The 26,971-nt window shown below is 38.2% G+C and overlaps 1 protein-coding gene across 2 annotated transcripts; it reads right to left on the bottom strand.

The window, feature by feature from the left end:
* Window positions 1-9,346: 9,346 nt before the first annotated feature.
* Window positions 9,347-25,618, bottom strand: LOC141599979 (uncharacterized). 2 transcript variants are annotated; one of them, XM_074420125.1, is made up of 20 exons: window positions 25,316-25,579; window positions 25,114-25,175; window positions 24,373-24,476; window positions 24,189-24,275; window positions 23,479-23,554; window positions 23,202-23,276; window positions 23,053-23,106; window positions 22,090-22,149; window positions 21,888-22,004; window positions 19,973-20,067; window positions 19,678-19,883; window positions 19,264-19,361; window positions 15,310-15,413; window positions 15,044-15,209; window positions 13,592-13,714; window positions 13,351-13,433; window positions 12,416-12,557; window positions 12,285-12,314; window positions 11,823-11,893; window positions 9,347-10,374 (listed from the first exon to the last, which is right to left on the bottom strand). In XM_074420125.1, exons 6-20 carry the CDS (start codon window positions 23,271-23,273, stop codon window positions 9,618-9,620), a joined length of 2,178 nt encoding a protein of 725 aa, XP_074276226.1. In that variant the 5' UTR covers window positions 23,274-23,276; window positions 23,479-23,554; window positions 24,189-24,275; window positions 24,373-24,476; window positions 25,114-25,175; window positions 25,316-25,579; the 3' UTR covers window positions 9,347-9,617. The 2 variants fall into 2 exon arrangements, with proteins under 2 accessions (XP_074276226.1, XP_074276225.1); XM_074420124.1 differs by lacking the exon at window positions 25,114-25,175 and having other exon boundaries at window positions 25,316-25,618.
* Between the last annotated feature and the right edge of the window lie 1,353 nt (window positions 25,619-26,971).

Here is a 26,971-nt window from a genome sequence, read left to right as displayed (position 1 = left end):
TGTTGATGTGAGGGGATTGAGATGACTGCGATGTCATGTGATTGTGATTGTGGTGGAGTCACTTGCGGGAGTGGCTTCACACCCTAGTTCGCCCTCCGTGGAACCCGCCACGGGAGGGGATGTGCACATTAAGGGACAGGGATCGTTGTCGCTCATTGAGGAGCTGGACTAGGTGGGATCGGGCCGCGGTCACTCATCGGCGGCGAGGATTACCTTTGCGATGGGTAATGCAGCGGGGCTACACACTTGGGTGTGTAGTCGGTTACTATGTGAGCTTGGATGATTGGGAATTGGTGATGATCAGACGATTATTGCATTTGTTTGTCTTATTAGTGGAGTAATACTGACCCCGTTGTTATTTATGGAATCTGCGGTGATCCATTCGGGGATGGTGAGCAGGCTTGACAGGTATTGCTAGTGAGAGCTTGGGGATTATCTTGGGAGATTTGCCACGACGATTCATAGCATCACCGTCTGAGTCTTAGTGGGTTTTCCTTTAATGTTAAGACTTTGAAGTTGTATTTTGTTAAACAGTATTTGGTTTTGGATATTGTAAACTTTACATTTCACAAGATTTTTAATAATAGTGCTCAATTACGACGCTTTTGGTATGTACTAACCTCGGGCAACCGAGATGGTAACACACTTTCATGGCAGGGTGGTCCTGGTCAGGTACCTTGGTATGAGGGGGTGTTACAAAGTGGTATCAGAGCCGAAGATTCCGGCACCTAAACAAATGAATTTAATGAACCTAGGGAGTCTAAATAAAATGAACCCGGGGAGAGTTGTTTGGAGCTACCGCAAAGACTCGAGAGACGTCCCGGAGTCGCACATTGGCCCTTACTAACTCGAGCCGGTAACATGGGGGAGTGTGATGAGAGCTAGGCTTTGTATGTGCATGTATGTGAAGATGCATGTTGATAAAAGTCGATAGTTGCAAATATGTGTGTTGAAGTTCTTAATTGTTGTGATGGGAGGAGTGGTAGATGAAACGGGTTGTGATTACAATGTTGGATTTAGCATATGTGCAAATTGGATGCTGATATGATTACAATATGGTATTAAAGTTTTTAATATATGCATTGCATGCTGATGTGATTATAACATGGCTTTTAAGTCCTTACGTATTTGCTACGGGAATAGTGAGCATGATAGGGGAATCGTAATCTGTAAACCTGTTTATAGCGTAACTCGGTCGAGCAGGGCAGGTACTCGACCGAGTATAGAGTACTCGGCCGAGTAGCCAAGAACTCGACCGAGTGTTGTTTGATGGAAAGTAGCAGTCGCTACTGTTTGTGATAACTCGACCGAGTATGAACATATACTCGACCGAGTAGTGTCCACTCGGCCGAGTGTTGTTACACTCGACCGAGTGTTGTTTTTGTGTTTTGACGTTCGCTTCGAGTCGATACTCGACCGAGTATCCGGGGGATACTCGACCGAGTTGGCTTTACTCGACCGAGTATGATGTATACTCGGCCGAGTGTTCTTATGGCGGAAGAGTGTTAAATTTTGAGCATGTGTTTACGTTTCTTTCATTCTTATCAGCTCAAAATGCCGCCCAAAAGAACTCCCGCGCAGATCCAAGCTTCAGAGATGACTCTTGATGAGGTTGCTCGCATGATTGAGCAACAAGAGGCTCTCCTTGAAGCTCTCAAAAATGTGGGGAAAGGGAACGAGAAGACGATGGATGCAACCCAACTTAGCATCAATATTGCTCGTTTCCACCCTCCCACATATGACGGGGTAGGTGAACCAAAGCTGCTCGAGAAGTGGCACCGTGAGATTGAAGCTCTCATGGAAATGGTTAAGTGCCCCGAGGACATGATTGTGGAGCAGGTAGTGTACTACCTAAGAGGAGAAGCTGCAGTTTGGTGGCAGAATGTCAAGGATGATGCTAGAGCTTACTACCAGGCGGAAGGGGCTATTCCGTGGTCTGGGTTGAAGAGTGCTATGAGAGAGCAGTTTGTGCCGGAGCATATCCGACACAAGATGAGATCCGACTTTTATTCTTTCACCATGACTGAGGAGATGACAGTCACTGATTACTACCATCGGTTTTTGGAGCTATCTCGTTATGTGGAAGATATGCAGCTCGGGCAAAGAGGTTTGGCTCTCCGTTTTGAGAGGGGTTTATCTGCTAAGATCGTGAGTCGTATGCCAGCTGGGGTTGCTACTGACCTCAAGGAAGTGTATCTGAGAGCGGGTCAAGCTGAGAGAATGGTGGATCTCTCAAGAGAGATCAAGGAGAGGACCGCTACAGAAAAGAGGAAGGCTGATGGCGGGAACAACAATCAGCCAACCAACAAGAAAAGGGAATTTCAACCATGCTAAGGCTTTTTCTAGTGGAGCTGGTTTCTCTGGAGGTTCTCGTGGCTGGGGAAAGAATGGGGGTCGGGCTGTAAGTGACAACATCAACCTTACGTGCTTCAACTGTGGTGGGATAGGCCACAAAAGGCGGGAATGCACGAGCTACAAGCCCGGCAATGGTTCAGGAGCTCGATCAGGGAATTTTTCTCAGGGGCCGACTCAGAGTTTTGTTAGTAACCGACCGGGAGGTTCATGGGGCAACAGGGGTGGACAGGGTAACCAGGGCGGTTACAACCGCGGTAGTGGTGGATCTTATCAGCGCCAGAATAACAGCGTCACCCAGGATTCGGCAGCTAAGCCTAGTACCTCCAATGCTTCAGTTCAGGGTGGAGGACAGAAAAACAGTGGAAAGCTCTTCATGATGGACAAGCAGGAAGCACAAGATGATGCTCATGTAGTTACCGGTACCTTTCTTGTTCATAATGTACCGTCCTTTGTTTTGTTTGATTCCGGGGCTACGCATTCTTTTGTGTCTAAAAGTCATGCTGTGTCTATGGATTTGGGGAAGTTTGAGGTTGTAAAAGATGATGTGTTCATACCTTCAGGGGAGTCTGTGTCGTGTCTCAAGTTATATAAGGGTATATCCATGGTGATTGGAGGGGTAGATCTACCAGTAGACCTGTTAGAGTTTCCTAAGGATGGGTTTGAGGTGATTGTCGGGATGGATTGGCTAGGTAAGTATGATGCCAGGATAGACTGTCGACAAAAGAGAGTGTCTTTAAAGGGTCCCAAGGGTGTTAGGGTGTCCTATAGAGGGTTTGTGGTAAAGCCTAAGTGTAGGTTTATAGCTGTGATGACCTTAAAGTCATGTTTAAGGAAGAAGTGTCCCTTGATTCTTTGTCATGTGAGAGATCACCGAGTAGAGCCGCCGACAGCTTCTGAGATATCCGTGGTGAGAGAATTCGAAGATGTCTTTCCTGAGGAAATACCGAGTTTGCCTCCCAAGAGGGATATTGATTTCAGCGTGGAGCTTAAGCGGAACGGTCCTATATCTAAAGCACCTTACCGTATGGCACCTAAAGAGTTGGCGAGTTGAAAAAGCAGATACATGAGTTGTTAGGCAAGGGTTACATCAGGCCTAGTGTGTCACCGTGGGGAGCTCCGATTCTTTTTGTAAAGAAGAATGATGGGAGTATGAGACGTGCATTGATTACGAGAGAGCTCAATCGGGTCACAAAGAAGAATAAGTATCCGTTGCCGAGGATTGATGATTTGTTCGATCGGCTAAGTGGAGCGGTGTGTTCTCTAAGATTGATCCGAGGTCGGGTATCATCACCGAGGATAGCGAGATAAGGATATTCCTAAAACAAAGATTCCGATCTCGTTATGGTCACTACGAGTACGTGGTGATGCCTTTTGGGTTGACCAATGCGCGGCAGCCTTTTATGGATTTGATGAACCGGATCTTTACAGCGTTTTTGGATAGGTTTGTGGTTGTTTTCATCGACGATATCTTAGTTTATTCTAAGACTAAGGAAGAGCATGAAGAGCACTTGAGGATAGTTCTGGACCTTGAGAGAAAATCACTCTATGCCAAGTTATCCAAGTGTGAGTTCTGTTAGAGGAAGTGGCTTTTCCGAGCCATGTTATATCTAAGAAGGAGGTATCCGTGGATCCTAGTAAGATTGAGGCCGTTACCAAGTGGGAATCGCCAAAGAATGTTCTTGAGATTCGGAGTTTCTTAGGCCTTGCCGGCCACTACTACGGGAGATTTGTGAAATATTTCTCTACCATAGCGCGGCCTATGACATCCTTGATGAGGAAGGAAGTTAGATTTGTTTGGGATGAGAGTTGTGAAACGGCGTTTCGGACCTTAAAGGAACGCTTGACCACGCCTCCTATCCTAGCCTTGCCGAGGGGGTTGTGAGAACTTTGAGGTCTATACCGACGCTTCAAAGAATGGTCTTGGTTGTGTCTTGATGCGGGGAGGGAAAGTGATAGCCTATGCTTCGAGGCACCAAGCAATATGAGGAGAACTACCCTACTCATGATCCGGAGTCAGGTGCGATTGTGTTCGCTCTTAAGATTTGGAGGCACTACCTTTATGGCGCAACTTTTACGGTGTTCTCCGATCATAAGAGTTTAAAGTATATCTACACTCGAAGGAGCTTAAACATGCGACAGAGACGGTGGATGGAACTGATTGGAGATTATGATATGGAGATCATCTATCACGAGGGTAAAGCTAATGTGGTTGCGATGCATTGAGTAGGAAGAGCGTCCATTCGCTATGTACGGCTATGTCCTTCTTTGAAGTTGAGAGATGAGATGTCTAGTTTGGGGATCTTTATGATTCGAGAGGGTGATACCATCGGGGATTTGACGATCGAGCCCGAGTTGTATGAAAACATCAAAAGCAAGCAAGAGCTTGATCCTAAGATCCAGGAGTGGAAGTCAAAGGTAGAGAGTGGAGCGACTTCCGGTTCTCTATACATCCGGATGGGAGTGTTCGTTTTGATGGGAGATGGTGTGTTCCTTTACGATGCGAGTTAAGGAGAATGATCTTGTCCGAGGCTCATTGCACTCCTTATTCAGTTCACCCGGGTGGTGACAAGCTTTACAGAGACCTTAAGAAGACTTTTTGGTGGCCGAACATAAAGAGGGATGTAGCTGAGTTTGTGGCTAGATGTTTGACCTGCCAAAGGGTCAAAGGTGAACAAAGGAGACCCCAAGGGAAGATTCAGTCTTTGACCGTGCCCGAGTGGAAGTGGGAGTCGATCTCCATGGACTTCATTGTGGGGCTACCTAGGTCACAACAAGGTAACAACATGATTTGGGTGATTGTGGATCGGTTGACCAAGTCGGCCCATTTCGTTCCCATGAAGGATACTTGGTCTAAGATGCAACATTTGTGCGTTGGGTTACTGAAGGCATGTCGTCCGGTTACATGGTATCCCGAAAGATATCGTTTATGATCGTGATGCGAGGTTCATATCAAAATTTTGGCAAGAACTGCAAGAGTTGATGGGTACAACGTTGAAAATGAGTACGACTTTTCATACGGCAAACCGATGGTCGGCACGAACGGACCATCAAGACCTTAGAAGACATGCTAAGGGCATGTGTTATGGACTTTGGGGGCAGTTGGGAAGACAGACTTGACTTGATCGAGTTTTCATACAATAATAGTTATCATACAAGCATTGGGATGGCACCTTTTGAAGCTTTGTATGGTCGAAAATGCCGAAGTCCAGTTTGTTGGGATGATAGTTCCGAGGCAGTGGTTTTAGGACCACAACTGGTTCAAGATATGGTTGAGCAAATCCAGTTGATTCGCCAAAAGATGAGAGCAGCTCAAGATCGCCAGAAGAGCTACGCCGACTTACACCGCAGGGACATTGAGTTTGCGGTAGGTGACAAGGTTCTTTTGAAAGTGTCACCTATGCGAGGTGTTATGAGGTTTGGGAAAAAGGGTAAGCTAAGCCAAAAGTTTATAGGTCCTTATGAAATTTTGGACCGTGTTGGCGAGGTAGCCTACAGGTTAGCTTTACCACCAGCTTTGGATAGAGTGCACAATGTTTTTCACGTATCTCAACTCCGGAAGTATGTGAGTGATCCGTCGCATATCCTTGAGATGGAGAACATCGAACTTGATGAATCCTTGTCCTATGCCGAGATTCCTAAGGAAATTCTTGATCGCAAGGTTCGTAAGACCCGGAATGGTGAGACGGTCTTACTCAAGGTCCTTTGGTCTAATCATAATGTGGAGGAAGCCACATGGGAACCTGAGGAAGCTATGCGAGAACGTTTTCCTAACCTTTTTGATCAGGTATGTTTGGTTACGGGGACGTAACCGTTGTCTTTTTAGGGGGTAGGAGATGGTCGCGATGGTGTTTGTTTTGTTTTTCTTTGTTTGGTTCGAGTCGGGAAATGATTTTGTGGTAACTTGTTGTGGTGCTTGTATAGTTCCTTGGAGTTGTCTTATGTAGTTGGTATAATCTTGTGACGTAGTGTTGTGCTTGCTTGTATAGTAGAGTGTGAACTTCGGGACGAAGTTCTTTTTAAGGGGGGAAGATTGTAACACTACGGATTTTCCTTGGTGACTACTCGACCGAGTAGAGCCTACTCGGCCGAGTAGTGCTTTGGTTGTGTGTTATTTTGGTTCTGCCGAGGAATACTCGGCCGAGTATAATGAATACTCGACCGAGTATTGGACACTCGGCCGAGTATGCACTTACTCGACCGAGTGTCCGGTTTGGCGGAGTGTTATTTCGACGGTTTGATTAGGGAATGTTTAGGGTATTTTATACAACCGCGTCAGTTTCTAATATCATTTTAAAAGCTTTATCATTTCTACGTTACTCTAATCACACCCAAAATCATTCCCTAATCCTTCTCTTAAGCATTTCGTAGCGTCATTGTGTGGGTAATCGTCGTGGTTCTTGCGTATAAGTTCTCGTTGCACTGTTGGTAAGTTTTATCTTCGTGATTATTTGTATTTTTGGGTTACTGTACATTTATATGAGAAGGGGATTTTGGGAATTTTACAAAATGTAATCGTGTTGCATGATCATTGTATAGGAGAAGACTTCGTAGAGGAGCCTTTCTGATTGTTCGTGTTGCTTACTGCTGTTGATTGCTAAGGTAGGGTTTCCCTACTCGCCATCTTGTGCTTTGCATGACATGTTGTTGTAATTATCATTGTCTGTTGATCATCGTAGTATGGAGGTTTTTGTGACAATGTTGATGTGAGGGGATTGAGATGACTGCGATGTCATGTGATTGTGATTGTGGTGGAGTCACTTGCGGGAGTGGCTTCACACCCTAGTTCGCCCTCCGTGGAACCCGCCACGGGAGGGGATGTGCACATTAAGGGACAGGGATCGTTGTCGCTCGTTGAGGAGTTGGACTAGGTGGGATCGGCTGCGGTCACCCACTGGCGGCGAGGATTACCTGTTGCGATGGGTAATCTGGCAGGGCTACACACTTGGGTGTGTAGTCGGTTACTATGTGAGCTTGGATGATTGGGAATTGGTGATGATCAGACGATTATTGCATTTGTTTTTCTTATTAGTGGAGTAATACTGACCCCGTTGTTATTTGTGGAATCTGCGGTGATCCATTCGGGGATGGTGAGCAGGCTTGACAGGTATTGCTAGTGAGAGCTTGGGGATTATCTTGGGAGATTTGCCACCACGAGTCATAGCATCACCGTCTGAGTCTTAGTGGGTTTTCCTTTAATGTTAAGACTTTGAAGTTGTATTTTGTTAAACAGTATTTGGTTTTGGATATTGTAAACTTTACATTTCACAGTATTTAAATAATAGTGCTCAATTCAGACGCTTTTGGTATGTACTAACCTCGGGCAACCGAGATGGTAACACACTTTCATGGCAGGGTGGTCCTGGTAAGGTACCTTGGTATGAGGGGGTGTTACACTAAGTCTAATGTGTGCTCAATTTATTGACCAAATATTTTACTCCGTACTTATTTTGTGTAGATAGAGAAGTTGTATTTGTATTAAAGAAGGACAACTTTGTTTAAAATTCTTATTAGTGTCACCTCCAAAACCTTCACCTCGGCCTATTAATCACTGAATTCTTTAGAAAAAAATTCAGAATAATAAAGTTAGTCCTAAAGAACCTGATAATTACAAATAAACATGAAAAACAAACAAATAAATAAAGAAATAAATAAATAAAGTCTTTAATACCCTTCTTTTAAACTCGTTAAATTTGATCTTTGTCGTTAAAAAATTAAAATGTAACATATAAACTTTAAAAAACTCGGAAAAATACACACAAGCTCATTTACCTATTAGATCTAATAATGTAGTACATAAGATGTATGTTTTTTTTCCCGGAAACATGATTTACTCGAGTATGCCACTTTTTGTATAGTATCCAAGCATATCATATCCTATATTCACTGCATAAAAGAGAAAAAAAATTATTAGTTAGCAAGTATATAAAAATAAAAACAAAGAGAAATACATTAAAACCTCAAAACTATTTCCTATAAAATTGTGTTTATAATATAAAAAAATATAAAGGGAAGGGAAACCACATGCGAATCACATATTTAGAAATTTAGAATTTTAAAGGCTAAAAAGCCGTATTTATATACTTCATACATGCTAATAGTTTGAGTCCTATCAAAAGTGAAATTGACCATTGAAGAGTTTTAAAATTAAATTACGTGAAGTAGTGGTAAAATACTTGATTATAGAATCCCTCCCCTAATTGCTATCAATGTGTAATACGCAACATCTTATAGTGACCTTGACCATAGGATAAATGTATCTATTCTATATTTTATAATGATTCGTATATTTCTCTGTTAGTTATGATATTTTATTATTCTAGTTTAATTTTATCAAATTACTTATTTTAATATTAAGTAGTTCATAAATGTTGGACTCTCTGTAATCGCTCGAAAAAAGCTTCCTTTATTAATATAGATAGATAGATAGATATTGATTGATTGATTATTTACCTCCCAAATTTATTACCCTCGTAAAGGGGTAATACATTATCTACCCTCCCCGGGTAATGATTATAGGAGTAAAACATATCCTCAGTAATCATTACTCTTATATGTCAAACATATCATCAAGGAACCCATTACCCAAATAATTAACTTCCCCAATTATTATCACCAGGTTAAAATTTATCTCTGATTATTCAATGGATTGATTCAAGGCAAAGCCCTTAGATGGAAATATCAGAATATCAACGACTAGGAATATATGAAATTAGTTGTTGCATGTTTTAAGCATCTTCAAGGATAGCCAACAGTAACGTTGATTTCTCATGGCCAAATTCCCTCATTCGACATTCCATTTGATACAGATGGCCTATCATACTAAATGGATACACTAAGGGCAATACCTTAAACCAGAATCATATGGTCAGATCTACCAATACATTGCAAGACCATAATACATAGCAGGACTAAAACGGTAAAGAAATGACGGCCAAGCGAGGGTAAATTACAATTGCAGTGCAAAGCGGGCAAAATCCATCATCAAACTGAATTGACCTCCAAAGTCAGTACTATTAATTGTATTTAAATTTAATTATGAAGTCAGAGAGGTGCACAACGAAAAGGAAACCAAAAGGAAAATAAAGGACTACTACATATGAATGATGTGATATGACAAAGCATGAACATAAAATTGAATGGACAGAACACAAGGCAACAATAAATAAGCAGTTCACAAATTATGATATGATCCTTAATAGAAGAAAAGGCCATAACATTACTGTACACAAGTTTGACACTCCTTTTGCCAGTCTGGAACAAGATCACTCAAGAACCGCAACTTCCTGCTCAACTCTCCAGTAATTAGCATCATTGAACTCAGTCCCGGCTGCCACATCATCAGGTGATTCCTCATTTTTTTTCGAGGAGACAACATTCTTCTTCAGGGGCCCTGCTTCGCCAACTATTCCTTCTTTCAAAGCCTGTTCCATTGCTTTCTCAGTGCCTTCAGGTTCAACCCCAACAAACTCCACATCCTCTTCGAACAGTGATGGAACTGGTCTTTGGGAAACATCATCATTAACTGATGTCTCCCCACAGCCAACTGGGCTCACAGAACCATTTGGAACTGCAAACGGGATGACTGGTGGGTCATTATCGACAAATGGGTTGGTACCTGAACCGTGAACCTGCAGGCCTGGTGTTTCATCCCAACTGGCCCAATCAGGTGCAGATCTGTCCTCGTATAGATCCTTACTATCGGGAGAGTCAAATTCGAAGGGAGGTGCATCTAGGGAAGTCTCCACTTTGTCAAACTTGCTTTCTTCTCGATCATTTGAGTTGTTCCCAAATCCATTCAGATTGGTCGCTGTCGAGCTTGATGTTAAATTCCCACAATCTTTATCTTCACCCGAGTCTTCATCCTCGCCAACCACTACCTCATCATCACTACTGCTGTTACCACCATTAACAGCGCCATCGAGATTAATATCATCCATTCCGTCGGAAAGAGAGGTACTCACTGGGGCAGACTCGATTCTCTCGTCTCGGAATGTGAACCAATTAGAATTTGTAAATAAACTGCAGGGTTTGGCAAAACATAAAAATTGTAAATTTTAAGGCCTGTAGCAATATGAGGACCCATTAATATGCAAGAGGTATCAAGCTATTGGGATAGAACCTGGGCATTGCAACGAAAAAAACACAGGTTTGAAGTTATATTCAACAGTTAAAAAATTAAGTTAATACTCCCTGTATCCCGGTCATTTGTTGTCCTTTTCCATTTTTGAGTGTCTCTCAATTGTTGTCCTTTCTATTTTAGGATTGCATTTGATGAGCAATTTGATCCTTCATACTCAATTTGGTCCACTTGTCATCTTATAATTGGCCCCCTTCCCTTTCCTTGGTCTTTGTGCCAAAACCAAAAGACAACAATTGACCGGGACGGAGGGAGTATAATACAGCATTCCCAAGTCTCTATAATCAATTTGAAAACATCGAGGAACCAGAGTTTAAAGTTGTTGATATACTACACTGGGGATACATGATTGCTGGATATGTTCCTTAGATCTTCATGGAGCAGTAAATAGGTAAAACAGTTTGAAGGGACAAACAAAATTAACAATGCAAAATAGCTGGTCAAATTTACATAAAATGTCAACACTTTCTGCTAGTTTCCAATTCCATAGGTTCCAAAACAAATAAGCTCCACTCTGCTCCGGCTGTGTAATACTGGAATATGATAAAATTAAAGCAAAATCGCTCACTAATACTTCTAGTTTCTTGTTGAGCATTTTATGGCGCAATTTTCATTATATATTACCCACAAACAACCTTTTTTGTTAAAAACACTTGGGGCAAGGCTGAGTAGATCCTATTATTCCAAATCCCTCTTAGCTCTTACCACACCATAGTGGGAGTGATAGAGGCACTCGGGTATGTTGTTGGTTATTGCCGTTTCAGCTCTTACCACACCATAGTGGGAGTGATAGAGGCACTCGGGTATGTTTTTGGTTATTGCCGTTTCAGCCAGCCCTCTCAACGAATAGCTAGTTGTAAGCCACATTTTGCAGCGATCAGATAAATATTACATAAAATACTACTCCCTCCGATTCTTAGGAACTGCTTGTTGTACTTTTGCACAGGGATTAAGAAATGCAAGTGGGTGTGAGTGGGTGGTGGGTCTTGCCATCATAATTCACAACACTGAATATTAGCCATCCAAAACATGTCTAAAATAGAAATGAGGCAATTCAAAGAATAAGTAGCAAGTAGAAAGTGGAGCAATTTCAAAGAATTGGAGAACGTAAAAACTAAGCAAGAACAACAATAACTCAACATGGAACGAGGAGCACGCGGACACAAAGGACGCTGGCTAAGTCGCTAACTAAATGACTGTGACAGCAAAACGATTTCGGTTTGCTCTGGGGTCAATACTGAGTGAAGTTTCCAATCGAACAGTGAGATAGTTGGCATGTATAGTCGAGATAAGAGAAGGTAAAATTGAACTGCTACAAATGAAAGCATACCTCCCCTGGTCATCCCCAAGCCTTAACGATGATATCACTACTTCAGCTGATTCGTCGTCAAAGTAGACATCCTGCAGTCAACATAATCACAAAGTCAATGAACCAGAAAATAAAGCCTATCTTCAAGATTCTAAAATTACTACCTCAGCCATATTCCCTTTATCTACAAATTCCAATGCAATTAAAGACTCGTTATTGTTTGGTTCTGGACTATGATGGAACAAAATGGTTCATTAAACTGTTTGCGCTTCTTTTTATTGTAATGTAAAGCAACAGCCATTATATGCAGTTCTCGAAGCAATTTTCATCTTGGGCTATTCGGATAATAGCTCTGTGTTGCTAGTACAAGGGACTGACGTAGGTTGTTCTTGTTGTTCTATGTTCCCCTTTTTCACGACATGTTATGAGTAAAGCCCTAGACTAAGACTATCAAACGGCATTAAAAATTGGTACGACCAGTACCTCATCATCTCGATCAACAGTAACATTGTCCTGCAAGGGTACAAGACCTGTATTATTCTCAGCTCTAAATGACAAATTATGCAGATCATGAATACAATGCACAAAAGACTGCGCAAAATAAAGCACTCCACCTCTTCAGCACCATTGTTGCCAAATATGTCCGGTGAGAAAGCCCGATTAATGTCATTAGCTAAAGTAGCAACATCGTAGTCTCTTTCATGAAGGTCATCATCATCACTGTCTCTTGTTCTATCATGCAATGCGGTCGGACGCCTACATATAAGGACCCCCGAGTGATGGAGATATTTAAGTTAAAACCGCAGACAAGGCACATTATGTTGGCAAAAGAACTTGTATATTTCGAAGTAAATTTCATGCACTAATACTTGCTTATGGGACTATTAAAAAAAGTTTAATGTGTAAGGGGAAAAAAACTAGGAAAAATAGGCCAAAAGGGAATGGTCTAGTAAAAGAATTAGTAGAAAAGCTATAAAAATGGCATACTAGTGCACATTGTTAATTGCAATGCGGCTATGCCATATGAACAAGCCACGCCTCAAGCGGGCATATTATGGCTTAACCCCTCAAAGTAGCTAGGAGCGCTTTTTGAAACAAAGATTAATCGAGTCCTTAAATAATTCTTTTTTTAAGAAAAGAAAAAAAAAAGTAACTCAAAATATCAATGAACACGAAATCAAGAGATGTACCAAATTACAGGCAGAGCTTGCAACACTAAAATGCACTATATATTACAACAAAACAAATAGCAGCCATGATATGAAAATGTTTATGTGGCAGTTACAGCAACCATTGCCAAAAAACAAGCATGTCGCGGATGTGACATGAGGACCCATGCAATGCGGGCCACAATTCCGAAAACTTTTACTAAATGCATTTAACCTTCACAAATTGCACTATTCGCAAATACAAATGTGCCCAAATATATTTTACGAAAAATAACATATATTCCCTAGTATATACTGTATTAAGTTATGAAATACTGTAAACGTAATGGCGATGAATCAATGATGCCAAAAGAGACGACAGCAAGTAAAAATAAACGTACCCACACGCCCAGCGATAAACATTCTCCAGCACGTTTCTTTCCTGTAAAACAGATGTGTGCCAGTCACTCCACTCTTTATTTCCCTGCCCGTCAAATGCACAACCAAAAGTGTCAGCAGAAAGTATCAAGTCTCTTGATCAACTGAGATGACATAGACCTTGACAAATTAAGAATCCCAGCTGTTGAAGGTAATCAACAACAAAATAAATAGAGCTCTGCCTTTATGAAACAAACGTCGCACCTGAGTATTTGCTTGAATACTTTTATTGCTTTGTCCAAGTTGAACAACTTTATTGGCAATTCGAGAAATATGTCCAAGATTACCTGCTCTTGGACCCTTCTTATCAGCAGCGGGCACTGTTGGCTGTAATAACAATATTTGACAACCAACAAACATTAGCCAGAAACCATGATGTCACATCACAAGGAATAATTGGGTGTTAGTCTTCATGATCAACTTCTGAGCTTAGTGAAGTATAAATTGTGTGAGAATTTGAGACGTAAGGCCTATATCGTTAAAAATCATACTAAATGTTCCATGCATTGGTCATTTATCTACTTTTGTAATGTGAATCACCATTATGTATTTGCTAAGAGAAATGTCAAATTGGGTTTGGGTACAGATTATATACCCATGTTTTTGAGACCTTGAGTGTCAGTGTAGACAATGATATGCCAAAAATGACGAGTCAAAGTAACATAAGCCCAAAATTCCAAATATTTTCCTCATGCTTCCCATAGCTCCACCACCAACCCATGCATTAAATATTGGCCAGCAATTAAAGGTTTCCACTGCTATTTTCTAATGTATATCGGGTCTTTCAAAAGTAGCCAAAACTTTATAGTTGGTTTATATTTGACTGCAAAGGACAATCTAGGGCCAACAGATAGCTGGCACACCTACATAATCTCCGTAATTGTGACAAGTTCCCCCCACTTAAGAAATGCCACAATAAACTGTGCCACCATGTCTTAGATGGCTACTATCTTACCGCCACTCGTACCTGTAATTGTGATTGTGACGGATACCCAACACGCGTCTAAAGTTCAGTTTGCATGTGCTCAAGTACAGAAGACGGCTAAATAATTACTTTGATAAATCCAAAACGTAATCGCAGTAACTTAATAGGTGAAGATTGAGGCCACAGGGAATCTACATAACTCAATTATCACAATCAGGAATGTTAAATAAATAATACTCCCTCCTATCCTCTATTTTCTTCCCTATATCCTAAAACGGATTATTCAGGTTTTCTTCCCTATTTCCTTTTCTGGAAGATTTGTGTGTTCCAAATTCATTTGCACGTGGGGTAGTGTGTTTTGTGTGGTCCAAATTCATTTCCTTATTTCTTGTGCAAAGAGGAAAAGGGAAGAAAATAGAGGATAGGAGGGAGTAAGTAGCAACAGTACTAACACAATATAATTTTTTACAAGACTAGGGTAAGAAAAGATAAATACTCTAATGTCTGAAAAGAATAGGAAATAACCTCATCAAAAAAATCCTTAACCATGACTCAATTAATGAATGCTAGAACAGAGTAATCTAGACTTTGCTGTTGCAACTTGCAACATATTATAACCATACTTCGTTATTGCAATGGTTGATTTTCATTCATTAAAAAAAGTCAGTCACCAACGTAAAGCTGATAAGGCTAATTAAAGGACCACATTTCAAGACAGTGCATCTGCTTACCAAATTCAAATCACCAGAAAGTATAGGATGCTTATCAGCATCAAGAATTTTTCTGATCAGATCACAATCTTCAAAAAGATGCTCAATAACAGCATCATTCCCACTTTCCAAACAAGAGTAGATAATGCTTTCAACATGGTGATGTAATGCATTATTGTATGAATACCTAGAGAATCAAAATACTAGCATGAGTAGACTAAAGAAACAGCATAGTGAGCATCAAAATTGCAGCCAAATTGGAATATCATGCACTTTCAGCAACTCACTCGAAAAAAAGGTCAAAAACCCGTTTAATGGTTCCAGAGTTCATCAATTCCTTGTCTGCAGCTTGGTTTCCAGCTTTCAGCAGAACAGCAATGAACTCAACAATCTACAGAAAAATGGACAAATTAGAACAATGAACCGAACAATGCTCGCTTGGCAGAACTAATATATTAAAATGAAAGGAAAAAGAGTAGTTCAAATCCAGACAGAACAAAAACTCCAGTCAAAATATGCAAGATTGAAGATTATGCAAAATATTACTTGTACTCTCACTCCCTTTTATCCCAGGAAAACAATTAGAACGAACACGATTACATGGTTAGACGTGTAACACCCGCCATTTTTGTAATCTATTTTCGTAACCGTATTTTATTTACGATTACGATTTGATTTGTAGGACTCAGAATTTATCTGTGAGCCATTTCTTTTCTTTCTTTGAATTCTTAAGTTCTCTTATGTCTCGAATATTCCTTTGTTTCGAGAGTTATTATGTTTCTAATCTTTGGAGCTTCGTTTTATTTATTCATTTATTCGTATTATAATTCTACTCCGAGTTAATTCGTTGGACTTTGGAAATTATCTCTTTTGAACCCTTTTTATTCTTATTCATTTTTTTTTTAAATCTCATATGTTTTAATTCTTAGTTATGAGATTTAAATTTTTATCTTTTAATTTACGGTCTTGATTTATTTTTTTTATTAAATCCGTTCTTAGTTGATTTGCGGTCCAATTTATCAAATGGACCGAGTATTATTCAAATGATCATTTTAAGATCAAAACCTAAGCCTTTTACCGAGATATTTTAAAAGGTGTTTTAACATCTTTTTATTTTATTTGTTTACATAATATCTTATTATTCACATATCTATCCCTTTTGCAAAAAAATTATTGAACGTAACCCTGCTTTCTGTTTCCGCCGTTTTTCTGTGCTCAAACAAAATCTACGTATGTGCTTGCCTTCTTGCTTCTTTATTTCCGTTTTACAAATTATTCTACGTACGTGCTTGCCTTCTTGCTTCTTTATTTGGATCGACCTTCTCTCATCATCCATTCATCCTATTCTAAGGGTTTGTAGAGGAGATATTGAAGGCTAGCATATGTGGATTCGGATTCATAACAAGGTAATTTCGACGTTACTCGGTATTACATCGGTTTAATTGTTGTAGTTGTATGTATTATTGGATTTTTAATATTTTATGATGATTTAATGATAAATATGATTTTCAAACCATATGATTTCTAATCTCTTAATGTTTATAAATTATTTTGACTATGTATAAATTTTATTTTGTCAATAGGAATTTATTTGGTTGATTTGCAAGTTTTATGAGTAAACCGATTAATATGATATAAGGATGGTATAAATTCGTTTTTATGATTTCCAGGAGGTGTAAATTATTTTTCTGGGTTAAATGATACCTCCTCCATTTTTTTATATATGACGTTTTACATTTACGAGGTAAGCCTTTGACTTTAATATTTACAAAAATATATTTGTTCAAAAAATATAAAAATGGTACCATTAAATTCCTTTCGAAAAACTCTTTCATATGAGTATACATATCATAATATTTAGCCTTATATTTTAAAAGATATTGAAGAGAGAAGGGAGTGTCTCGAAATGTGAGAAAGTCATATATAAAAAAATGGAGGGAGTAGATTTTAAGATACCATGAATTTTCGTGATAATTATTTTGGAGTTTTAGTATTTATTTCGTAATTTAAAGTATTGATGCAGTTTCTGCGATTATAGCGATTCTGTTCGGTTTTAATTATGTTAAAAATACTAAATCAAATTGTAAATTCACGGAATTTTAATATGTGGCAGAGAAATGGAGTATTAGGTTGTGTATAAACGTTTAGGTCTTCAATCATTATTTTCGATTTATGATGTATTTTACAAGTTTGATGAAAACCGTTGTTAAATCTGTCAAATATGTTCGTCTGTTTGTAAAAATCATATCACCGGTTTTTATTTCGAATTTGCAAAAGTGTAAAGAATAGACTCCTATTATTTTAAAGTGTAGAGTCTGCATAAACAATTTCATAAGATTTAAACTTACGGTTTGGTCAGAATAAACTATTTGTGAATAGCTCGCCTGTAAAACGCGTTTCTGACTTCTCTCAAAGATTCATCTTTAAAAGATATTTTTCTATTCATACAGTAGCTAATCTTTTTCTCAAAGAAGTTTTATAATGTTTACTTATGTTTAAAATTATGCCTTTCCTTAAAATGTTTTCTAAAAGTGGATTTATGAACTGAAACATTATGGGTGACGTTTTCTAACAGTTTTTAGAACTGAATTTTTTAGACCCCAGATACTTTCGTAATTTAAAGTTGGTCAAAAAACGAAAGTTGTAGCTAAAAGCTACAGGAAACCATGAAAATTGGCCTTGCGTCATTTCGATTTTTCTGTAATTAATTATGAATTTTACAATACTGCTATTCAGTTTTATAAACTAATGTAGAACTTCGTCTCATTAAAGCCTAAGTAATACTCCCTCCAATTTCCTATGTTTGCCCCATAAAATAATGAAATGTGAGGTATATTTTAATGAAATGGGGCAAACATAGAAAAATGGAGGAAGTAAGTCTTTACTAAAGTACCTTAAGTCAATGATGGTCTTTAAAGTTTAATTTCAGTAACTTACTTTATTTAAAGTCCTTAAATAAATTTTATACTTTTGGATTTAAGTTTAAGTTTTTCTAATTCGAAAAATAAAATAAAAGTGTAGTTCACTTACGAACCATTTAAATAATATACTATATCACTTGGGGATATTTTTATGTTTGGAATAATGAAAGTAAAGGCAAAGAATAATAAACTAAGGCATACGGTATTACTAAAACAGCTATATGGTCGGGTATCCTGCGGGCAGTACAGATCGTCGTAGAGTCATGTACATGTACTTAGACTAGGACTTCGCACTGCGTAGTAAGTCGTGTCCTATTATAGTTTGTTGTCTAGTTAGCGAGCTTGGAGTTGGTCATCTTAGCGTGACACTGGGTTCCCGAAACTAGTAAAGATGTTGCGGTGTCAAAAGTATAGCTAAAGTGGATATCTAGCCTGAACTAAATTATTTCCATTCTATCTTTTGAATATTTTTCTTTTAAGCATGCAGCACGTTGGTTTTAACGTGATTTGGTAATCATATTTTGTTATATATGTTTTATAACATTTCAATTTACTTTCATATATTATTTGCATCTGTAACATTTATATCATGTGATATGGCTGAGAGAACGTCGAGTTACTCCCCACTGATTGTGGCTGCTATGTTTATAACATGATAGGTCTTAGCTTTGCTGGGGATTTCTGTGTGAGCTAGCGAGTAGTTTGCAGATCCTACTCTGTTCTTTCTGCTTTCTTTTATGGTTTTAGTCTTCAACACGTTTGGAGGTTTTCTTTATTTTTGCCCTTTTATAAAAGTGGCATTTTTTTAGACTTAACCATAGTTTCATCTAAGAATTTTTAATATTCTCGTTTTAATAATGTTAGTTGTTTATCTTTGTGTTTATAATCCCAAACTCAACAATGTTTCCGCCATTGTTTTGCATTAGATTTTATAGGGGATTACAAGACGTATTAAATTACTCTTCAAGCATACTACACTAGTACCAGATTTGCTCGGGTACCCTACAAATCGCGAATCGTTGAGTGCGAATTCTATCCTGTCGCTTACTGAAAATACATATTAACACATTCTACAAGACCGGATCGTGAATCGGTGAGGGCGTATTCACAGCGAATCCGGTAACTCGCCTTTCTCCCCTTCTTTCTCACCCAATCTTTCCCACACCCAATCTCTCCTAATTGAGCTTCATTACATAACACGTGATTACTTTAAATCAAGCATGCACTCAGCGTTTCAAGTATGGCATGTGAAGAGCAGTAACACCAAAAAAAAAAAAAAAAAAAAAAAAAAAAAAAAAAGATAGAAGATAAATGCAGAACCTTAAGCCGATGTTTCCCAAGGGGAGGCTTCAGTTCACCATATGTAGTGGGCAATACGTTATCATCAGAATTCACAACCAAAAGGTTTAGCAGATCACCTGCAGACACCAGAACATTCTTAACTACAATACTAAACCTAGCAGGCTAGCAGCAAGAATAAATCGTTGTCACCATTAGCCATAATGGACCATGTTACTCTGACACTTTCACAGTTCACAGCAACTGAGTTAGAAAAAGTTCTGAAGGTCCAGGCAATATCAACCAAATCACTGGGGCAGCGACCGAAATGAGGACACAAATAGACTTTGATGCAAGTCTAAAACCAAGACTTAGTAACATGCTGACAGAAATAAATCTATACTAACCATAACTAGATAACAAAGTAATATTAGAAAGATTATTTCAGACACTAACCAAGTCTAGGTAACATTGCATTAACAGTCTCCGGATTTACTGAGACTGGAGCCTCGTACATATGCTGACCTCGTAGGGAATGCATTAACAAAGAGGAAGACGACCTTCTGGGATCCAACAATGATATACAGACAGACAGCGAGTGTACTAGACCAGACTTGGTAGAGGAATCTTCAAGAGCATGGGAGAAAATCCTTGACACAAAACTGCATCCAGAAAACAATCAACCATCAGTTACAAATTATACTATCAAAACATAATGAAAAAAATTAACTACAAAACAGAGATAATAAACCTGAGACTGCATAGTTTAGCTGCAAGAGGTGATCCCATGTTTCGTGTAATTGCACAAAGAGTCTCCGCTGCATTCGCCTGGACTTCCGAAGAGCACTGAGCAACAACAGATAATTAGTATGTTCTTTTCACATATAAACTGACATAACAAAAGCTCGATAATTAGTATGTTCTTTTCACATATAAACTGACAAAACAAAAGCTCTCCCTCTCCCTCTATCTCCAGTCTGACATCAAAGTAATCAAACAATAACATTACATATGCAAGTGAGCACAAAAAGAATAAGCCCAAGCAGACATGGCACTGTTGCAGTAAAGAAATATGATCACATACAGGACAAAATAAATCACAAAGGAACTTATAAACAATTAGTCGGCAGTCAGGATAGTTATCAACCATCAGCATGTCGACCCAATCAGGCAATCAGCATAACCATTAATCATTCAAGACAGCAGAGTTTATCCATGATAGAGCTATAATGTTTAGTTTCAGGCATAACATGATACCATACACATCTGAGTCCTACCGCCACAGCAAATAAACCGTAACCATTGAAGTTAACCTTGATCAGAACCTAAATTAACAAAAAAAACACAAAGGCCTCCGCCACCTATAAAATAACAAGCTTGCCAGCAACATGGAAAACAATTGCAGACTAAATTTCTCCAGCAATATCTAACTGTTGCATTTGAACATTACAAATAAGCAGTCAAAACGACATACGCGCCCTGAAAAACTTCATGCATCATGCAAAAGGAAACAATTTATTATGGCATTCAACTCCCAAAACCAGAAGATTGAGAGGCACATAACAATACAACATGCAGGCCAAAGCAACTAAAAATTAGCCATATCAGCCAAAATTTCACCTTCCAAACAAAAGACAACTAGGCAACTAATAGCTATGTTACTCCGACTCTTCTAATTCTCTCACGTACCCGTGTCCGACACTCGACACTCGGACAAGGGTATGACACTTCGACACCTCATTTTAAGCCAAAATATGCATATTTTTCATAAAAATGGCAGAGTCCGACGCTCCAACACGCACCCGTGTCCGATCCTTCTAAACGAGTCTGAGCAACAAAGACTAATAGGCACGAGTTGCTCAAGTAACTGATGAGACCATGTTCCCAAAGAAGCAAATGAGCACTATTACTATAGCGAAGGCAAAAAACGTATACTTATAGGTAATTACGGTGCAATCGTGCAACAAAACTCTTTGCATGATGTGTGCCCCATGCAACAACTATATATGAGTAATTTAATAAGAGGCTCATCTGATCATTAAGGTACAACTCAAATGTCTCAAAGAGGATGCTACTACGTGAAAGGCAAAACGAATGATTGCCTTTTTACCAGAAATATGCAAAGCAAATTAGAAGTTACTAATGCAAGGCAAAATAGAAATTACTCAAGCACATAGGCAAAGACGCTTAAAGAGCAACTTGCTACAGCTAATCAGATAATTACCCCGTTGTTAGATATAAATTTGAGAAAGAATGTGCAAAATATTGTTTTATCCAAAAACAAGATCAATTACAGGAAAATTCATGTGATTATAAAAGCTTACCGCATTATAAAAATAATTCACAACACACCAATGAATGATAATGCAGTTTATTTCCTAAAGTATTCAAAATGTGGAAAGGTACACAGAATCATACATCTCAACAGAAGCCTCCATGAAAAGTGAAGGCATATCTAGTTTATATCTGGGGAAGAGTTGTTTTATAGCGCTTCTTTTTACACAGAAGCTAGGGATGCTTTTAAGAACATGCCAATAACGTCTGTTCAAATAAAATTGGATTCTTTGCACTTATTAGATACAAAGGAACCCTGATCCTTTATTGCTTTAATACCAAAAGTATTAATTGTTAGAGAAAAACAAAGAAAGGGCCACAAGTGAGCTCACTGAAGGACTTAATTTGTCGACAATCATCTCTAGTAAGTTACTGTCGGCCAACCATCGCATAACATCCATGTAATTGGGGTAAACATGATCATCGGCACCCACAAGCCGAATCAAAACCTGCCCAGTAACAAGTAATCATTAGCATCAGCCACTGAGTACATGCCACACTCACAATTAGAAAACAAATATAGTCGTAACACACCTCCATGATGGAGGTAATTCCAATCAAATCAACTAGCCGCTGGAAAACATCCTGATGAGCCTGTCAAGAGAAATACCAAAATCGCGCCGATAAATACAAAAATCATCGAGAAATACAAAAAATCACTGACAGCATGTAGAAATAAATTTATCTTTAAACACTTCATTTATAGAAAAGTGGTGTCCATGGTATTCCGAGTCAATAATTCAACTCTCGTCACATTAATTTATTGTTTCAGATGACTTATCGTCCTCTTGTATAATTTCCATCCAGTCATTAACCAAACAAAAAAGACAATCCATAAATACATAAATTTACAATAATACTCCTTCCATTTTTCCAAATTGCCCTGTTTTTGTTTTGTCATATTTCCGTCATTAGCCAATAGCCACATTTCAAATTGTAGTAGTATTTTGTTTATAAAATGACCACTATATAACCAAAGAATGAAGAGTTTTGAAGACTTGCTAACACAAGATTTGGACAACAGAACCTAAAACAACACATGTTGCCTATTTTTTCACCTTACTATGATCTTAGTTTAAAAAAGTAAGGCATGCTGATTTCAAGGCTAAGTGAAGCACTAGCCAAAACACGTTAGGGCGCCTTAGGGGCGCCTTATGAAGAAGGCACATCAACGATATGCACTATTATACATAATCTACATTTTTTTCTAGTTCTTTTGTACTACTGTTTCATTTGTCTCATTATCCTTATCTAACATGTTAACCCTCTTTAAAATCCAACAGATGATATATTCTGCAAAATATTTTACACTGAAAACTCAAATTAGTTTGCTCCCCTTGTGCCTATGAGACGCGCGCGGCTTCGTGCCGCGCTCCTGGTCGTAATGGTACCTTATCGAGCTTCTTAAAACTAAGAGTCTAAGAGTATAATAATTAACCTTCAATTTGGAGTTTCAAGCTAGTAAGATACCTAAAAGGAGTCACTGAGTAGACTTACCTGCACATAGTTCATAAGTGGGACTGTCTTCCTCAACATGAGGCACACAACCACCTAATGTCAAATGCCGGGAAGAAACCAAACATCAGCTCATGTAAAAGGTTTGTAGAAACAAACGTCAAATCATGCAATGAAAAATGAAGACATACTTTGCTAAAATACCCTGCAAGCAAAGCGCTATGAGGCCGATTGGGTTCCAGATAGGAAAAAAGTATGTCCATCAACTGTAATTACCAAAATTAAAAAAAAAAAATATATATATATATAAGTAACAATTAGCCAACGGTAGATACATGAGATAGACTCCCTCCATCCAATTCTATTAGCTCCTTTGATCAAAATACTCCTCAAATAATTAAAAAAAGGGGTTAATTAAGTTAAATGAAGGGATTAGCGTTTACCCAAACCACAAAATTGCAAAAATACCTCTTCTTCTTCCACTAACGTTCTCAAAATGACATCAATTTCACAAGTAAACACCTCCGCTGCCACAAATGGGAACCTGAGATTAAGATAATAAAACTTGTAGAGTCAATGAGAACTGATATGGGCAAACATCACATTCACGTAAATTCAACTGTTCAAGTGATAAAAACAAAAAAATCAACAGTAAGAAGGATAGCATCCAGTCAAATTCTTGCAGTAACCACATTTCGACTATCCATAATTCCAACAGTGCAAAAATAGATAAGCAGACATTCATAGAAGAACAGCTATTTCAGGCTTTTAGCTGCCTCTCATAAAATCTCAGAACCACTTGCATGATGCTTTGACAACATTTTACGTCAACTACCAAACAACAAAGAAACTGAACCGCATACTGATGAAACAAATATACGTTTACTGGCACCATAGGGTTGGCATGCAAGATATCAGACTTCCTAGAGAACATAGAGTGCAGCTCTGGCGCAAATGCATCTTAAAAGCGTATACAACCCTAAGCAAACAGAGAAGTAAGTCCATCATTGTTACGAAGCAACAATGCACAAGTATGTGATGTTGGAAAGGAAAGTTTGAGCTTAAAACAGTGGTGAAATGCATTTTTATGACACATGAAACTAAATTATACGAGAAAAACAGCACTTAACCAATGCATATGTTATAATTTAATAAGTTAGGTATATAAAGCACAGTACTTGAAGGCGCGTTTGTTGTCCGCATCCTCTGGAGGTTCTTCAACTACATAACGCAATAGCTGCTCTACTTGTGCTCTGTCCCTTAGACTAAAGTCAATGAACATAAACAGCATATCAGCAATAATAATGACACAATACAATAACAAAACAAGATGACAAACAAAAGCAAAAATGTTGCTATTACAAATTAATTAGACGGCTATTTAAGGCTTTGCATTCTTGAATAATCTCCTCTTCATCCAATAACTCTTCCAATTCAAAATTGTCCTTGTCCAATACTGCATCAACCTTCAAATACGACGAAAAAATTTCAACAGCAATGCGAATGAGATATTAGAATATAAAACAAACACAGATTGAAAAAAAAAAAACCATCAAACATTTATTTCCGGTTACCCAAAAACATTAATGCTACTAAGCGCATATAGGGTTCAAAGTGCTTTTGCTAAAAGGATGTGGTTGAGTAATCCCACAAAATGCTGCAAGTTTTACTCACAAAAAAAAAAACGCAAATACAAGATAACATAGTTTGGATAGCACAAGCTTCCTTATATGCTCCCTCTTAAACCCATAAACTTTGACAAAACCACTATCCCAATGCGGTGATTTTGCCTCAAAGGAGGCCGTGATATTCATATTTAGCTTTATCTGAATAACCCAGAGAAAATTGTGTCTCAAATTGCAATATATGACTGCCAACTCGCAATAAAAAGAATTGTGTCTCAAAGTGTAATATGTAACTGCCAACTCGCAATAAAAAGAAAGTCTGACTGTTTTATCGAGTCATTTTACTACATTCCATCATAATCGCGACCAAAGAATGGCGAGTATTTGGCACCACTGAAACGAAAACCCGCAGTTGACGCAGCAGCAGCAGCTGCAGCAAGACACTTGTATTCATGTTTGCTAAACATTTTTAACTTACAATTATAAAAATGAACTACTCCACAGGCATAGTTTTAAAAAAGCTTAGCTTCGAAACAGAATCTGAGAAATCAGCAACAGGCTAAAGTTAAATTAATTAAGCTAATAAAATGATACGATAGGAAATTAGATATTGACAGCTGAATCATAATCTAGATCAAAATAAATAAAAAATTAAAATAAAAGCAAGTAAAAGAAGTTACAGGTGATGAAGCAGATAAAGCAGTAAGCTTCCAAAACATGGCGACGATGCGAAGAAAACAACAAAGAAAGGAAGCAGATCTGTTGTGAAGTAGATTTGAGTTGAAGAAAGGGAATCAGGAGAAGAGAGAAGGGATTTCAAACCCTAAATTTGTATTTTGGGGATACGACGAGGAGAGAGAAACATCCAAGATTAACAGGGGAAGATGAGAGAGAGATGAAAAGGTGTCGATGTGGGCTGCCGCAAATTGTACAAGATTCATTATGCAACTCGGACTTGTCACTTGTATCATTTTAGTAACACTAATAATAATAATAATAATAATAATAATCTATATTTATATTAGGGATGTCAATCTCACCCGCACCCGCACCCATACGCGCTAAATATTCATCCACCCGATTTAAATGGACGGACGAAAACCCGAAATAAATAGATGATGGATGGATGATGGATGAAAAAAATGGATGATGGATGAAGCTAAATCCAACCCGTCATCCATCCGCCACCCGATATTCTTCCTTTTTTGAAAAAAAAATACATATTTGTATAGAACTTGAGCTAGCCAATACTAATCTACTTACTTTTTTTTTATGTTCAAGCAAACATTAAGTTACAAGATTTTTTAAAGCACTTGGTCTAATACTAATTTACCTTACATATTTTTGGGTGAAATAAAATTCAATACTTTTTTAGGCTTATAAGCATAATTAAATCATCACCCATTTATCACCCGATCCACCCGTTTCATCCGCGGATGATGGATGGGTTGGATGAGGTTTTTAATGTGATGGATGGATGCGGGTGAAGCTTCACTCGACCCGAACCCGATCCATTGACATCCCTAATCTATATTCTATATCTATCTATCTATCTATCTATATTAATAAAAGAAGCTTTTTTCGAGGGATTACAAAGAATTCAACTTTTCGAAACTACCTATAATATTTTTTAATGCATATACTTTTAGAGATAATAATCAAGATGTAAAATTGGTTATATATTGGAGAAGATAATATTTTATCACTTCATAGTCATAACCCAAACGTAAAACATTGTATTGCTAATAAAATTCTACTCTATATTATCTTAGAGTAAGCTAACCAGTTTTTGCGAAAAACTTAGGGGTCGTTTGGTTCAACAAGTCGCAATGGAATGGAATGGAGTTTGATAGTAGGGTGGTATGGGGTTCTAAATCCATACTTGTCTAATGTTGTTTGGTTCACCACAAATTATAAAGAGGAGGAATGGAGTTTGAATCCAAGGGGAAAGGGTGGGTATGGGATTCCAAGGGGTTGGGGTGGAGTTAGAATCCATTGGGTATCTAACTCCATTCCAAATCACCCCAACCAAACAACCATTCCATTCCAATATACCCAACCAAACACCCCCTTAAAAGATAGAATTTGTGAAGAATAATATACGTGGAAATACTCCTATGCATAATTGTATATATATATATATATATATATATATAATAGTGTTGCTTCACCCACCAATACATTCACTACTTCATGTTACTTCACGCAATTTTTTTTTTTTGGCTCATAATATTTGACATTAATGATCCATTGTCTTTCTATATGATTTTTGTAGTTTATAAAAAAAATTAATATTTTGTTTTTATTTCATTCTTCAGGTTAGTTTCATGCATCTT

The sequence above is a fragment of the Silene latifolia genome, chromosome 9 (genome assembly GCF_048544455.1).
Source record: "Silene latifolia isolate original U9 population chromosome 9, ASM4854445v1, whole genome shotgun sequence".
NCBI classification, from domain to species: Eukaryota; Viridiplantae; Streptophyta; class Magnoliopsida; order Caryophyllales; family Caryophyllaceae; genus Silene; species Silene latifolia.
The sequence above is the reverse complement of the archived record's forward strand: the minus strand, read 5'-3'. Positions and strand labels throughout refer to the sequence as shown.

Excerpts from the sequence above, each read along its gene's own strand:
- LOC141599979 (XM_074420124.1), bottom strand. The coding sequence starts at position 25,354 with ATGTTTTGGAAGCTTACTGCTTTATCTGCTTCATCACCT. Across the intron at positions 11,894-12,284 it reads CTGTTGATCGAGATGATGAG|GATGTCTACTTTGACGACGA; the intron begins GTACTGGTCGTA and ends TGTTGACTGCAG. Across the intron at positions 10,375-11,822 it reads CTTGGGGATGACCAGGGGAG|TTTATTTACAAATTCTAATT; the intron begins GTATGCTTTCAT and ends CAAACCCTGCAG.